The sequence below is a fragment of the Antedon bifida genome, chromosome 3 (genome assembly GCF_963402885.1).
Source record: "Antedon bifida chromosome 3, ecAntBifi1.1, whole genome shotgun sequence".
NCBI classification, from domain to species: Eukaryota; Metazoa; Echinodermata; class Crinoidea; order Comatulida; family Antedonidae; genus Antedon; species Antedon bifida.
In genome coordinates, this window is record NC_136228.1 from 5,919,513 (window position 1) to 5,936,686 (window position 17,174).

Genomic DNA, 17,174 nt, shown 5'->3' on the forward strand with positions numbered 1-17,174 from the left:
TGAACTATCCCCCCACTGATAAGAAATTGCTTATTTTCAACAAGCTTGTGTAACACAAATAAAATCTCAAAAAATATGAAACATAGGGGAAACTATAGATCGATAATTATTGGAATGTATGATCAATAGAAATTTTTTGCCCGCACCTGGCCTTTAATACTTCATAATATGAAACGACTATATTAGTTTTCCAAACTCACTTTTCTCATGCCAGCATGGCAAGTGTTCAAATCACGTAGACTGGTGATTTCACGGGTATCAGCACCATATAAATCGTAAAACCGATCTTTCTTCATGATACCAATGGTGTACGTGTAGGTAGTATCATTAAATGCATTCTTGGTGATGCCTGGGTAAATATCCTAAAAACAAAATTGTCAATTAATGTTAATAATACTATTATTTATCCAGATGACTAATAAAGCAATTGCATGATGGTAATGAAAGGTACTCTTTTAAAGATTAGGTAGTGGCGTGGTCAGTAAGACAAATAGCTCTAAGAAGGTTCAGTACCAGTCAAATTGAACCTCTATTTTATGCCAAGGATGTACAGCAAATTATTATCAAGTCAACGGCAATTTTCGCTTCTAAATTATATGTGTTCTGCCATAGTAAACACATATCTGTATAAAATCAACAAACTGAACTTACAGTAGTAAGGGTATCAAAGTACTGGCTGAGGATTGGTTGAAGTTTGAACTCACGACCCGCAATGAATGTTTCAGTGGCGTCGGTTGATAGGAGGTCTGCAGATCCCTCCTGTACAGCTCGCATACACTCCATTTTGGACGGCTTCAACACACATCCCCATGCTACTGTATTAACCTATAAACACACAAAAAGCAATACCAGAAATATATAGACAGTGCTCTGCAGTGTTTGTTCTTCACTGTATCATCAAAAACCCAAAATTGTTTTATTAAAAATTGTTACAGTAGAATCCCTCCTTTTGGAAACACCTAACAAAGGTCAATATATGTTTTAACACTCTGGCCAATCCCAATTAATTGGAGATTTTCTTTGGCCCTAAAGGTATCCCCTGAAAACAGAATTCTCCAAAAAATACAGAATTTGGTCAAATCTAAGCATTTCTATCTTCCATTTTGATTTTGATCTTAAAAGATATTCTTTCTTTTTACCAATTCCGTTTTGTCAAAGTTTTCTTTAATCTTTAAACACTTGTCATAGGCGGTCTGAGTAACAACACAGAACTTAGCCCTAGGTTGAGGAACCATTGTCATGCAGCTTGAATACTCTTGGATGTAATCTGCGGCAAAAGGTTTATCACCAATGGCCACAAATTCACGTATCTCCTGCGCTTCAGCGTCTCTGAAGATGACATCTTTTTCGTAGACGCCTTCACTGATTTGACATTTGTAGCTGAGAGACTCAAACAGTTTAAAGCTGCTCACAGACTTCTTGCCATAATTCTGTTGGCAACAAAAATATTATGTAAATGCCCAACATATTTTTATTTTGATATAGTTATTTTAACCATCATTATTTTGCATATTATTTTGTCTTAAGTTCTGTCTACACTATCAAAATAGTTTGACAAAAAAAAGTGTGATGTGCCAAATATGGTAGTGATATGACATCATCGTGTCCATATATGGGCACCCATCATACTTTTTTTTGGTCAAACTAAGATTAAGAAGTGTTGGAAACTAAACATCTGTACACACAAGATGTGTTTTAGCATTTTGTCATTAGTTTACTAAATCTGTGTACACAGCAAACCTAAATTTAATCACACTACAAACTTGAACATACTTTAGATGCCTTGGTCAAAAGGTCCATAACAGTACTAATGTAGTCAGCGGTTTTGTGAGGGCTGACCATCACCGTGGGTCTAGGGGTCACAGCAAGGTGACATGCTTTGTTGGTCTTCCACGAGTTGGCGTCATTCTCAAGGTCAATAGATTCCCCTTCACAGACCACCTTGTATTTGCTTGCACCTGTATATTAAAATGTATGCAAATTAGATTGTTGAATTGAAACAATAGACTCCTGTAAATTTAAGAAATTTTCGTGCATGATCATTTTTTCACAAAATTTGACAACGCTGTTATAAGTGACTCTCACAAAGATGGCGACCCAAATACGAGTAACGTCAGTAAACACATTTGAGTATTATAATTGAAAGTTTAAAATGGAGATTCTGTGTGGCATGCAGTACAACTTTTATTTCATGTTATTTATAGTTTTATTTGTGAGATTCTGTTTTCAGACTTTTTTTTCTGTTGTCTTGGTCAATTTATTCGGTTTTCTTAGGCTATTTCGTGGTTTATTTTACATCAACATTTTCATTTTTACACTTGTGCTAAACAACGCATAGAGACTATTTGTATTTTGCGCTATATAAATTTAAAACCATTAAACCCTATTGTTTAATTTACCTGTATAAAGTTCTATTTTAACTGTTTGTATTGTATGGAGTGTGTGCAGAATCTTATTATGATCTTAAGCATTTAATTTACATTTAAAAGACTTTCTGTTGAGAAATGATCAGAATGTCTTCTTGGTAACCCTTTCCTTTGACTATTTCTGAAAATGTCTTACCGCCATCAGCAATGATCTTCTCCAAAGATTTGTTGTCAATGAACGTGACCTGTCCCTTTGACTCATCGACACATCGAAGAGAGCCCTCAACGCCTGCGTATCTATCAGAAATGCCGCAAAGTCCGTTGTTTTTAGCGCAAACATCACAGAGTTTCAGTGGGTAGGTAGATTGAACATTATATTTCTCATCAAGAATACCTATGAAACAAAATTATCAGTAACCTCTGTCTACACTATCAAACTAGTTGGACAAAAAAAGTGTGATGTGCCTAAATATGGTAGTGATATGACATCATCATGTCCATATATGGGCACACCACGTTTTTTTGTCACATAAATTTGATAGTGTAGACAGAGCTTTACATGGATACTGTACATGTAATCAATAAATATAATTAACAGTCACCTATAAACAAAGTGTAAAGTTCTGTCTACAAAAAATGTGCCCATAAATAGACACAATGATGTCACATCACTACCATATTTGGGCACATCACACTTTTTTTGTTAGACTAGTTTGATAGTGTAGACAGGGTTTTAGAGTTGACTAAAATTATGTAATTGCAAGAAATATTAGAGCACAATAATAATTTAAAAAGTTCCTAATTTTAGTGATTTTGAAAAAATCCATGACTATGTGTTTTGTTGAAAAGGCTAAATGGAAGTGCTATAGGTTCTTAGGTCAGTTTTTGAATATATTCCTATAAACTTTTGTCTTTGGTCAAAAAGTGCCGCACCTTTATCGTACAACATCTCATACTGTAGAAAGCATGGGTGTGTGTGTCATATCCTATGTGGAAATTAAAACAAAAATCATATATCCATTTGCAGAAAAGATAGCAAACAAAGTGTTTTACCAGGAACACAGCTTCCTGAGAAATACTGACTAGCACTTTCAACGTAATCTCCATTCCGTGGAATGATGTCTTTTTGGATCAGGCTGCAGACTGGAGCTTTGAAGCTGAATATTTCTTTGATGCCAGCATGGCAAGACTTCTTTCCACGAAGATCAGACCATCTGGTGATGTCTGAATTATCTCTTTTAGTTATGGCAAGAGTGATACTTTCCCATACATTCAATGCCTCAGATTCTGATGAACCCTGATATAAAAAGCACAAAATTACGGATAAGCTTATAAATACAATGCATGTCAATCAATTAAACTTATATAGCGCTCATGGTATCCATATATTATTGTTTAGAGACAAAACAGGAAATGCTTCTGTGTGAGTTTTTAGACGTTTTTTTGACATTTGCATGTATTTGATGCAAAGGATTGGAAACAATGGTTTAATGATTATGTAAAAAGAATACAACATTTATTTATTTCTTTATTATTTAACACTTTCAATCGTTCAGTGACAACATAATATAATAATATATACAATATTTTTTTTAAATGTAAACTATTTAGTTACAATAGTAAAGGTAAACAATTGGTTTTATAATAATGCTTCCCAGAGTGAAGATTTAAAAGTAGCAAGAAACAACTATTATGCGACAAAAAACGTTTATTTTAGATGGACAATATATATTTAAGGTGAGATCTGTGATTTAAATAATAAAAGCATTTTAAGTTTACCAATAGGTTAAAAATAGGCACTACCTATACTCTAACAGAATTTTCTGAAAAACAAAACTTAATATAAGCTGTACTACCTTGATGACAGGTGCCTCGTACGCAATTGGTTTCAATTTGTACTTCTTGATAGCGGTATAAATGCCATCTACACGGGCAACAGCGACATCAGCAAATCTTTTAGAAACCCTAATACACACCAACAAATAAATAATTATTATTATCAATTGATTCAACATTGTATTTATAAATTGTATGTCTTTAAATAAATGTATCTATCACTCATTGTTTTGTTGTATCTTTGTAATGCTTTGAATGAAATAAATAGAATGAAATATTATCAATCAATGTAAATTATCTACAATCAAAAGTGTCTTAATCAATATATCTATCAATCAATGACTTTATTTGAAAAATCAATTGAAACAACTTAACTAAAAAAAAAGTTCAATAATAGCCAAAATAATTATAAGGTAAATTATCAATCACTCAGTTTATCTATTACTCAATAAATTATCAATCACTCAATTTATTTATTCTATTAATCAATAAATTGTATATCAATCAATTTATCTATTAATCAATAAATTGTATATCAATCAATTTATCTATTAATCAATAAATTATCAATCACTCAATTTATATATTAATCAATAAATTATATATCAATCAATTTAACTATTAATCAATAAATTATCAATAAATCAATTTATCTATTAATCAATAAAATCACTGAATGGGGCTTACAAGTATGCACAGTGTTCTCTTGACTCAGCCTGTATACATCTCCAATCTTGACGTGGAATTAGATTATAAATCAACTCGTTAACCATACGTTGGCATTTCTTGTATTCGCAGGCACTAGGGACACAAAATCGTATTCTGTCTTCCGCCTCTGGGATGATTTGATCAGGTCGTAAATCGGACAAGGTTTTATCTATTGATTTTGGTTTTTATTTAAAAAAATAAAATAATGTCAATTATAGTCTCTATCAAAGCAGAACATGAGTGAAGACGCTATACTTCATATACTACTATATGTTTTTATTTATATCTATTTATCTGTTTTGTTTTATTTGTTTACTATTATTAGAACAAAAACATGAAAAACAATGAGGATTACAAATATTAAAAAGTAAAAATATGCTTTAAAAAGTTGAAAGGTTACACGAGCCGCTGAGGAAAAATAGATTGCAATTTAATGTTTTATAAATTTATTAAAGATAAACAATTTGAAAACAATTTTAACAATGTGTTGTCACATAATAGTTTCATTAAAGTTTAAAACTTTATTTAACTAAAAAAACTGTAATTTAAAGCAAAAGATAGTCAAATTGGGTGCCAGCCAATGTGTGTTTGGTTGAAACAACTCACAACAAACAACAACCTCAGTATGGACGTGTTGGTATTTGTTTAGGCTTAAACGTCAAAATGATGAATTAAAAAAGTTCTACTTCACATTTTACAAAAGCATTCAGGGTGTCTAGAAAAGTCAGATCTCAGATATATCTGAGTTTTCTAGATCTAAAAAACTCAGATATCTGACTTTTCTAGAAAAGTCAGATATCTGAGTTTTCTAGAACTAGAAAACTCAGATATCAATATCTGAGTTTTCTAGTTCCAAAATGGAACTAGAAAACCCAGATCTTCAAATGGATCGTTCCATTAGTATTAGAGGGTAGCATATTTGAAATACTACACAGTATACGTTTTCTTACTAATAATAATAATTATTGTAACTTGTAGTAGCAGCCTACGACTTAAATCATAAAGAAATACAGTATACTTATAATACTTTACACCTTTTAAAATGTAGGCTTAGCATTTAGGCCTAGCTAAGCAAACTCAATTAAGGCTCAACGTGTGGGCGCTATCGCGATGTATCGCGAAGAGTAGGCCTGGTCCTACTAGGCTAGGGGTCAACTCGTACCCAAAATAACTCGTACCTATTCCCAACTTAGCTAAAACTCGTACCTCAACCAACTCATACCCACACCAACTCGTACTGTACATACCTCATTTTTAAGCCTACATTTTAACGGTAACAGCCGTAGGCCGCTTCTACATGTTACAATATTAGTAAGAAAACGTACACAGTAATTAGTTTTAATAATACTCTAGTATTTCAAATGACCTACCTTCTGATTAATAATGGAATGATCCAAATGACTTACCAACCAATCATTTGATATCTGAGATCTGAGTTTTCAAGATCTGAGTTTTCTAGACACCCAAGCATTCAATATCTACCCAATATTGTTGATTTAAGATGTAAAGCACAGGATGGCTGACCATATTGCTCACAACATGTTAAAGGCAGACCCAAGTAACTATACTGTGAACAGTGGGCTGCATGGACCCATGATAGCAACATTAATTGAACACAGAGGAAGCCCTGAGGAAAATAGACAACTTGTATTGTGTGTTGATATTGACATTAGCAGCGCTAATACATTTTCACTTAATATATTACACAATGCATGAATTACATGCGTTTAGCGAGTGGAGTTGAAAGAGTGGTGAGTTACAACCCTGGCCCTAGGTCAGGATTGAACCCTGGACCTTGGGATTGGAAGGCAAGCACATATTAACCACCAAGCTACAGCTCCACTACAATTCTAACAAAAAAACACATTATTATTATTATAACACCCTTGCTATTTGATTTGTTTCAATTACGTATCACATGCGGTAAAAAAATTAAAAAAATATCCTCAGCAGGAATTGAACTAGGAATCTAGGCTCAATATATAACCATTACACCAAGCTCACATTCACAATTAGACAGTGCATTGAATAGTACATGAAAGGATGATTTGTTTTTTATTCAAAAGAGTGTATCTTTATAATTTCTATCTTTTACTTGCGCTTTTCACAAAATAATGGAACATCAATGAAACTTACCAGATATTAAAGATTTAGCATATGGTAATGCGCACATTGATCGACCATTAAAATTACAGCACATTGGCATGTGACCAGTGTCTACACAGTCTTGCGCTGTATTGCATGGATGTCCTGATGGGTAATAGCCAGGTGGACAAGTAGGATTATTCTCTGAGGAAAAAAAAAATGTTTCACTTATTTATTTTAAAAATTGTATATATTTTTCTTATTTTATGCGCTTCCAACAGCGATGGATAAACTATTTGAATAATTTAATTTATAAACTAAGTCTCATTTGAGGGTAGCGAGTGGAGTTGAAAGAGTGGTGAGATACAACTCTGGTCCTAGGTCAGGATTGAACCCTGGACCTTGGGATTGGAAGGCAAGCACATATTAACCACCAAGCTACAGCTCCACTACAATTCTAACCAAAAAAACACATTATTATTATAACACCCTTGCTATTTGATTTGTTTCAATTACGTATCACATGCGGTTTGGTATTAGTGAGTGAAAAATACTATCAAATGATGATAAAATGTTTTAAAAAAATTAAAAAAATATCCTCAGCAGGAATTGAACTAGGAATCTAGGCTCAATATATAACCATTACACCAAGCTCACATTCACAATTAGACAGTGCATTGAATAGTACATGAAAGGATGATTTGTTTTTTATTCCAAAGAGTGTGTCTTTCCAATTTCTATCTTTTACTTGCGCTTTTCACAAAATAATGGAACATAAATGAAACTTACCAGATATTAAAGATTTAGCATATGGTAATACGCACATTGATTGACCATTAAAATTACAGCACATTGGCATGTGACCAGTGTCTACACAGTCTAGCGCTGTATTGCATGGACTTCCTGATGGGTAATAGCCAGGTGGACAAGTAGGATTATTCTCTGAGGAAAAAAAAAATGTTTCACTTATTTATTTTAAAAATTGTATATATTTTTCTTATTTTATGCGCTTCCAACAGCGATGGATAAACTATTTGAATAATTTAATTTATAAACTAAGTCTCATTTGAGGGTAGCGAGTGGAGTTGAAAGAGTGGTGAGATACAACTCTGGTCCTAGGTCAGGATTGAACCCGGACCTTGGGATTGGAAGGCAAGCACATATTAACCACCAAGCTACAGCTCCACTACAATTCTAACCAAAAAAACACATTATTATTATAACACCCTTGCTATTTGATTTGTTTCAATTACGTATCACATGCGGTTTGGTATTAGTGAGTGAAAAATACTATCAAATGATGATAAAATGTTTTAAAAAAATTAAAAAAATATCCTCAGCAGGAATTGAACTAGGAATCTAGGCTCAATATATAACCATTACACCAAGCTCACATTCACAATTAGACAGTGCATTGAATAGTACATGAAAGGATGATTTGTTTTTTATTCCAAAGAGTGTGTCTTTCCAATTTCTATCTTTTACTTGCGCTTTTCACAAAATAATGGAACATAAATGAAACTTACCAGATATTAAAGATTTAGCATATGGTAATACGCACATTGATTGACCATTAAAATTACAGCACATTGGCATGTGACCAGTGTCTACACAGTCTAGCGCTGTATTGCATGGACGTCCTGATGGGTAATAGCCAGGTGGACAAGTAGGATTATTCTCTGAGGAAAAAAAAAATGTTTCACTTATTTATTTTAAAAATTGTATATATTTTTCTTATTTTATGCGCTTCCAACAGCGATGGATAAACTATTTGAATAATTTAATTTATAAACTAAGTCTCATTTGAGGGTAGCGAGTGGAGTTGAAAGAGTGGTGAGATACAACTCTGGCCCTAGGTCAGGATTGAACCCTGGACCTTGGGATTGGAAGGCAAGCACATATTAACCACCAAGCTACAGCTCCACTACAATTCTAACCAAAAAAACACATTATTATTATAACACCCTTGCTATTTGATTTGTTTCAATTACGTATCACATGCGGTTTGGTATTAGTGAGTGAAAAATACTATCAAATGATGATAAAATGTTTTAAAAAAATTTTAAAAATATCCTCAGGAAAAAAAAATTGTTCACTTATTTATTTAATTATTTAAAAAAATTGTATATACTTTTCTTATTTCATACGCATCCAACAGCGAGTAACTCACCAATTACAGGATGGATAAACTATTGAATAATTTATTTATTGTGCTTATAAACTCATTTGAGGGTTAGCGAGTGGAGTTGAAATAGTGGTGAGGATTGAACCCCGGACCTTGGGACTGCACATTACTGTGAAAGGATCGATATATAACCGTTACACCAAGCTCATATTCACAATTAGCCTAATCACACTCAGCGCTAAGACATAAAAATAGCAAAATAAATGTTGGGGGAAATCTTATGTAGGGAAATTATAATATAGATGTAGGTATGCACTCTCTACCAGTGATGTAGCCACAAGAAATATATTGTGTGCGGTTTTTGTAAGAAAAGTGAAGAATCTGTGTTCAAAAGCCACTGGGTTGTCAAAGCCCTCTGTGAAAAAGTGGCCAGGTTGAAACCTTACCAACCGTACTGGTGGTTACGACCCTGCTCGGAATGCGCTTCTAGTTCTTAATAAAAGTGAAACAATAATGCAATATCTTACCACCAGATATTAAAGATCTACTGTTAGGAACAGCACAGACTGAAAAACCAGGCATAATCTCACAACATATCTGATTAGCTATGTTTGGATTTTTCTTTGAACAATCTTCTGTTGCGTTGCATTCCATTGAATAGACCTTCACATTCCCAGCTGGACAAGCATCTACCTCTGAGGAAATAAATAATAAATTACCTTTGTTGTCTGATATTTCTTCAGATACTGTATGTGTAATTTGTTGCATTATTTTTATAATTTACAATTAGCTATCCAATTTAGAATCATACTGATTTTCATCTTTTAACTTGGCAAAATAGAATTTTGCCAAGTATAATAGTACTTGCTTTGTTTGTTTGTTTACACGATAGCGCCTACAATTTTGAAGTTATCAATCAATTTCTCGGTGTAAATAGGTATATACTTACAGAACATTCCTATTGAATTTCAAGAAAATCGGTTCATTAATAACTTCACAAATTTTTTTAACATGGGCCAAAATATCAACATGCGCCCTCTGTGGCAATATTTTACCAAGCACTTCAGTCACTGAATGCTTTCATTTTATCACTTTGGTGTTTTTTAGATAATAAAGAAATAACTGTACTCTTTGAACAACACACTGTTTATGTTTATTAATAAAAAAGTAATATCAATTAATATTATATTATATTAATAGGCAACACTTCATTAATTGTTAAACATCAATAGACATAGAATAGACTTATAGAACTATTTGTGCCATTTATTCTTGTCGTGGGCCAAGAATAATTAATATTAATAATTATTATTATTATTACTAATCAATTTATTAATAAAAAAAATAATACGATAAAATTAAATGATTAAATGATAATTAAACAATGATAAGATTTAATAATAATGTGAAAAATAAAGACAAAAATATAATACAAATTATTTTTGAAAATGTTTGTGAAAATATACAATAAGTGATGACTATGAAAATAAATTGTAATTAATTAAAAGTTATTAATAATTTCAAATTCTAGACATTCACAAAATAAAAAAAAATGTAATGAAAATAGAGAAGCATAATGAGATGATTAAGTACTTCTCACAATCATACCTGTCCCTCCACATTTTTCTCCAGGTTTTCCAATATCACAAATTTCCCACCTTGACGTTGGATCTGCCGTGTAACACCAAGCAAACGGCTCTCTATCAGGGTTACGGCAGAGGTTGTGATCTCCCAAACCCATATCAGGGTAGTTTACTGACGTTCTTGTATGACCATGAGGTGTCTGTGAGGTCCAAGGTTGACACGCTTTACCAGTTTCAGTTGTATTGACTGAGCCTCGGTAATCTACAGCATCTGCCATTCTAAAGCACTCTGGATATTTCTCAGAGTGCCACTCTAAAACATGTGTTAATTTTTATTAAAGATGTTTATTGAAGAATGAAAAAAAAAGAAACATGCTTAATGTATGACAGTTAAATGACTGTAGGAAAACTCATCAAGCCATCAAGCAATTACTATAGGCTCTGAAATTAGAATAAGAATAGAATAATCGCCGCAATTGCATTACAAACAAAAACAACTTGATTTTTTAAAATAAAGCTCTGTCTACACTATCAAACTAGTTTCAAAAAAGTGTTATGTACCCAAATATGGTAGTGATATGCCCAAATATGATAGTGATATGACATCATCATGTCTGTATATGGGCACATCACATTTTTTTGTCATATAAAGTTTGATAGTGTAGACAGAGCTTAAGGTTGAATGAGCATCGCAAACAAATAATTCTAGTTGCATTTTTTTCATAGCGTTTGCTTTCATTGTGACTATATAAATTAAGATTACGATACTGAATTTTTAAAATAATACAGTAGTAGTAATAAAAATGATTATGATTATATCAACAATGACAATGAAGATTATGATTGGTAATAATAATACAAAGCTTTTAATTTGCGACAACCAATGAACAACCTACATATCTCTATTTATTATTATTATTATTATTTTATTATTATTTTATTATTATTATTTTATTATTTAACTTTATTTCAGATTTCTCCATATACAGTACATATAAAAATATAAAAAGTAAGTAAAACATACAAACTACATATAATAATAATAATAATAGTTCATTCTTATATAGCGCATATAAGCAAGCTCTCAATGCGCTGAACATTATTACCCCAGTCATTTTTTTGGATCAAACACGTATGGAAACATACTTCCATAATGCAGCTAGTAATCAGCGCAAAGTTGTGTCTTGATCTAACCGGGTACCCATTTATACACCTGGTTGGAGAGAGGCAAACGTAAGTATCTTGCCTACGGATACAAGCAACACACTGCGCCACACGCCCTCACATAAATATATATATATATACAAAAATATCATAAATAATTATGTCTTTGGTCGTTGCCTGTGGTGGGGTGGGGGGTGGGGAGCAAGGACACACATTCCAATATATCTGCATGTGCACAATGAACTAACATGAGATAATCGTCAGTCATCGCAATGTAAAAGCTTCCTAATACCAGCTAAAATTTGAGTAAAAGTATTAAAAGAAGTAATGATGATTTTTATGAAAATGAATATTAGTAATTTTTAAAATAAATATATTTAACTATCAAGTAAGATTTGTATAAACCTTGTCCATTCTCAGTTTTCATAAAGAACAATAAAATATATTTAAATTTAACACATACCAGATTTTATTTCCTTTGTTTTTGAGAAAGCACAGACTTGGCCAGCAGATTCTCTAAAACAGCATAAAAGATCGTCCTCACACTCATTGTCGGAAGAGCAAGGAATATTTGTGAAAAACATGTGTTTGTTGCTCTTAGGACACATAGAATTAAGTTCTGGAAATGAAGAAAAAAAATTCTAATATATCCTGTATATGAATGTACAAGATTTATTTGGTCATTTACAACAAAAACATGCTTAATAACATTTCTTGGATATGCAGAAGGTTCTTATTTTGGTTCCCACATGGATGCAATGCAACGACTGTCTACCTTCTGTCTACACATCAAACTATTTTGACAAAAAAAGTGTGATGTGCCCAAATATGGTAGTGATATGACATCATTGTATCCATATATGGGCACATCACATTGTTTTATCACAAAGTTTGTGTAGACAGAGCTTTAAACAACATAGGGGATCTTCCTCATTCATTGTCCGCTAAGCAATGAGTGCGAGACAAGTTAAAAAGTACAACCAACTGTTTTCATTGTTCTTACCTAATCCGCAATTTTGTCCAGGTCTTCCAATATTACACACCTCCCATCTTGTCTTTGGATCGGTTGTGTAGCACCAGGCAGAAGACTCCTTATCAGGGTTACGGCAGAGGTTGTGATCTCCTACACCAGAGTCTGGATACCTGTCTTGCCGTCTTGTATGTTTATGAGGTGTCTGTGAGGTCCAAGATTGACATGCTTTACCAGAGATGGTTGTATTGGCTGCACCTCGATAATCTACGGCATTCTCTGTTTTGTAACATTCTGAAAAGTAGATTTTGGGTAAAGTATATCACAAAGGGATTCTGAAAAGTAGATTTTGGGTAAAGTATATCATAAAGGGATTCTGAAAAGTAGATTTTGGGTAAAGTATATCACAAAGGGATTCTGAAAAGTAGATTTTGGGTAAAGTATATCATAAAGGGATTCTGAAAAGTAGATTTTGTGTAAAGTATATCACAAAGGGATTCTGAAAAGTAGATTTTGTGTAAAGTATATCACAAAGGGATTCTGAAAAGTAGATTTTGGGTAAAGTATATCATAAAGGGATTCTGAAAAGTAGATTTTGATTATCATAAAGGGATGATAGATGCAGAAAAATTTGGTGGAGGTGGGGGGGGGGGGACAGTGCCTTGTGTAGCACGCATCCTTGTTGTTCACATGTGCAAATGAATTCTATGATGTCATAATCAATGATTTGAAATCAGGCCAAAAACATAAACTCACCAGATATTAAAGACTTGGTCTTTGAAAATGCACATGCCTGGCCTACATTATCACCATGACAACATAGCAGATCACTGGGGCAATCATCATCCGTTCCACAGGCAATGTTTGTGAAATAACCAGGAAAGGAACTTAAAGGACACAAAGAATTTAACTCTGGAAAAAAAACCAAAAAAACCTAAAAAATGTTTGTGAAACTAATTATTGAATGATATATGTCATTATTTATACTATAAAATAATTTTGTATCTCTAGTCATGCTGCAGCATCAACCCATATTCAGGGCACACTTTCAGGGCCAACAAGGTGTCCCTTTAATAGAGGTTAGCTGTAGTGTTTCCCTGTTTTTTTTTCATGAGAATGTGTAACTTTATAATGGGTGACCCTACAGCATACTCAGAGCAGGATATGTACACTTGTAACTTAATTACCTGTAACTAAGTTCTTTGTTTTTGAGAAAGCACAGACTTGGCCAACAGATTCTCTAAAACAGCATAAAAGATCTTCCTCACACTCATTGTCAGAGGAACAAGGAATATTTGTGAAAAACGTGTGTTTGTTGCTCTTAGGACACATGGAATTAAGTTCTGGAATAAAAGAAAAATTATTGAATACATGTGGGTACACATATTACTTTCAGTATTTGATATTTTGTTGGTGGACAAACATTTAATTTTTAATCAAACTGGGTTTAAAACTACTAAACAATACAAATAATTTAATACAATACAAAAAGTATTTAAAGAAGCATAAAAATGTTGAATTTCACTTATCATAAACAAGTTTTATAAATAATTTAAAATTAATAACTACAACACACTTAAAAACTCCTACCTGGTGTTCCGCAGTTTTCTCCCGGATTGCCAATGTCACACATTTCGTACCTCGTAGTCGGATCTGTTGTGTAGCACCAAGCAGAGACCTCTCCATCAGGGTTACGGCAGAGGTTATGATCTCCCAAACCTTTGTCAGGATATTTTACTGTTGTCCGTGCATGCTTATGAGGCGTCTGCGAGGTCCAATATTGGCACGCTTTACCGGAGATGGTTGTATTGACTGAGCCTCGATAATCTACAGCATCGCCCATTTTATAGCACTCTAGAAGTAATATATTTGTGGTGTATGATAACAAGTTTCAGTAACAACCATTTTGTGCGAGTAAAGAAGCGAGTCAACCACGACTCAAGTTTGACTAATTTAACAATCCCAAATAAAAATTCTGTACAAAGATTTTAATGATAGTATGCTTTCTATTCTCATTTTGCTGCCACTGCATTCCGCCACTGCAATGCCGCCACTGCAATGCCGCCACTGAATTCTGCCACTGCAATGTTGCCACTGAATTCCGCCACTGCAATGCCGCCACTGCAATGCTGGCACTGAATTCCGCCACTGCATTCCGCCACTGCAATGCTGCCACTGAATTCCGCCACTGCAATGCCGCCACCACAAAATAATTTGAAAACTTACCAGATATTAAAGACTTGGTTTTTGGATAAGCACAGATCCGAATACCTTTAGAATCCAGACAGCATATCATACCAATGGGACAAATATTGTCGACTGAACATGGAATTTCGGTAAAGTAGTTGGGGAAATAATTTGGAGGACACATAGGGTTTGAATCTGAAAAATAACAAAAGTAAAAAGTTGTGCTCCATTATCATAATCAGTGATGACTATTGTTTTAACAAGAGGCCAGGCCAAGACCTAAACCCTTTGAGAAGGCAGCAATCACATCATACTCGAGCATGGGATTATACTTGAGCATGTGATTGTAATCAAGTAATATTCAATTCAAAAGACATCTATTTTTGTGCAACAAACAGGCAGTAAGAAAAAATAAAGTAGAAATTGAAATTTAACTAAAGACAGAATACTAAAAAGATAAAAAAGGGAAAACAACAATAAAAATAATAGCAATATGACAATAATTTAACATAAGATCTTACCGGACAGTAACGCTTTACTCTTTGGCTTAACACAATACGGGATACCAGCACCGAAACAGCAAAACGTACCAGTTTCACAGTTGGCGTCTGTTGTACATAGTAAGTATGTGATGGTGAATTTATCCGGTGTTTTACATATGTCATTCAACCCTATCAATGAAAATATATAATAAATAATAATTAAACATTTGGCAAATAGCTCAAGAGGAGACCATGGGCCCATATCACTTGGAAACCTCTTGAAATATCTGTAGTCTATTTGACAAATACTCCAGATGGAATGCCATCCTGAGATTGGTAGTAGTAATTTGTCTTGTTTATTTTATTTCATTTATATGTAATTTTTACTTTCTATGGACCAGAGATTCCGAAATAAAAGATTGAATGAATTTATTGACGTACAATCGTTGTTTGTAGAGGAAGACAAAAATAGCAAATAGGATGCTAAAAAAAATAAATATAAGAAAGGTCAAAACAGTGAAATCTATATTTTGTTGCCTATATGTTACTACTTTCATTACTTTTTTACCGTTTTTTGTGTTTTTTAGGCAAAATAAAAAATGAAAGGTGTTAAATCTTGTATTAGAAAACAATTTGAAAAAAAAACATTACCAACAAAGTTCATTTTTTAATTAATTTCTTTTTTATAAAAAAAATAAGCAAATAGAGATACAGCACCTTCTGTGAAAACTCCCTGTTGTAAGCTTCGACTGGGTTGTACGTCAACGCATCCACGAGCACCAGGTTTACAAGAAAGAGGGCAGCATTTCTGCGTAGCAGCACACTCTGTGTCCGCCTTACATTCAGTGTCTGGGCAACGTGCCGTTAGCTCCTCGGTTGAAATAGGCGGACATTTACCGGTGTGTGGTTCTAAAAATCACACAAAATTGTGAAATTAATATATTCAATTTATGTATAAGTTTGAGGAATTTATAAAATATTATTTTTTTTTATTTACTGATGAATTAGTTAAGTTTGATAGACATAATGATGATAGTATGCCCATGTTAACGGCGAATTATGTGTGATAAGCCGTAGTACGTTAGGGACGTGCTTAATGGCGCCGTATCAATTGTTTCTCTGTTTGTTTTTGTTTCAGTTTACCGGATGAACGGATGAATAGTAATAAAGTGAGCAAGTGTAGCTCAAGAAAGAGAAGCTATTCTTCTGTGGTTTTGTCCGCGTTTAAACTGCGGGGGTTCCATGCAGAACAGATGTATATAAATCAGTAGACTTCAAAATTTGTCATAGAAAATAAGGCTTTACAAGTTGAGTAACATTTGTATTTAGTAAATATTAAATTACCAAATTGCAGCCATAATTATAATTAATTTAATAATTTTATTAATTTGTTTTATAAACTTACCAGACACTAAAGAATATGACGGAATACCACAGACCATGGAACCCCAATCCGATATACAACACCGATAATATGGTAGACAATCTGCATCTGAAAAGCAGATAACATTCTGACATCCCCACGTGCATCGTGGGTGATCTAAAATAATAATATGAAAAATGTATTTTAATTTTATAGAGTTTTTGTTATTTAAATAACACACCTTAATAATATATTCTTCTCATTTGATTGGACGATTGTTGGTCACATAGCATTTGATTGGACGA

At 33.2% G+C, this 17,174-nt stretch overlaps 1 protein-coding gene across 1 annotated transcript in view; it reads right to left on the reverse strand.

Moving 5' to 3' along the window:
• Positions 1-17,174, reverse strand: part of LOC144838098 (uncharacterized) — a 41,162-nt gene that overhangs the window by 21,033 nt on the left and 2,955 nt on the right. The window contains exons 4-25 of the mRNA XM_078693456.1: positions 16,912-17,046; positions 16,224-16,415; positions 15,546-15,695; positions 15,064-15,219; positions 14,428-14,691; positions 14,025-14,180; positions 13,594-13,749; positions 12,871-13,131; positions 12,331-12,486; positions 10,729-11,016; positions 9,648-9,815; positions 8,522-8,674; positions 7,785-7,937; positions 7,047-7,199; positions 4,890-5,079; positions 4,223-4,331; positions 3,420-3,663; positions 2,563-2,760; positions 1,774-1,958; positions 1,140-1,430; positions 652-825; positions 201-362 (exon numbers count right to left, since the gene is read on the reverse strand). Coding sequence (XP_078549582.1) covers positions 201-362; positions 652-825; positions 1,140-1,430; positions 1,774-1,958; positions 2,563-2,760; positions 3,420-3,663; positions 4,223-4,331; positions 4,890-5,079; positions 7,047-7,199; positions 7,785-7,937; positions 8,522-8,674; positions 9,648-9,815; positions 10,729-11,016; positions 12,331-12,486; positions 12,871-13,131; positions 13,594-13,749; positions 14,025-14,180; positions 14,428-14,691; positions 15,064-15,219; positions 15,546-15,695; positions 16,224-16,415; positions 16,912-17,046 — 4,094 coding nt within the window. The remainder of the gene's footprint in view (positions 1-200; positions 363-651; positions 826-1,139; positions 1,431-1,773; positions 1,959-2,562; positions 2,761-3,419; positions 3,664-4,222; positions 4,332-4,889; positions 5,080-7,046; positions 7,200-7,784; positions 7,938-8,521; positions 8,675-9,647; positions 9,816-10,728; positions 11,017-12,330; positions 12,487-12,870; positions 13,132-13,593; positions 13,750-14,024; positions 14,181-14,427; positions 14,692-15,063; positions 15,220-15,545; positions 15,696-16,223; positions 16,416-16,911; positions 17,047-17,174) is intronic.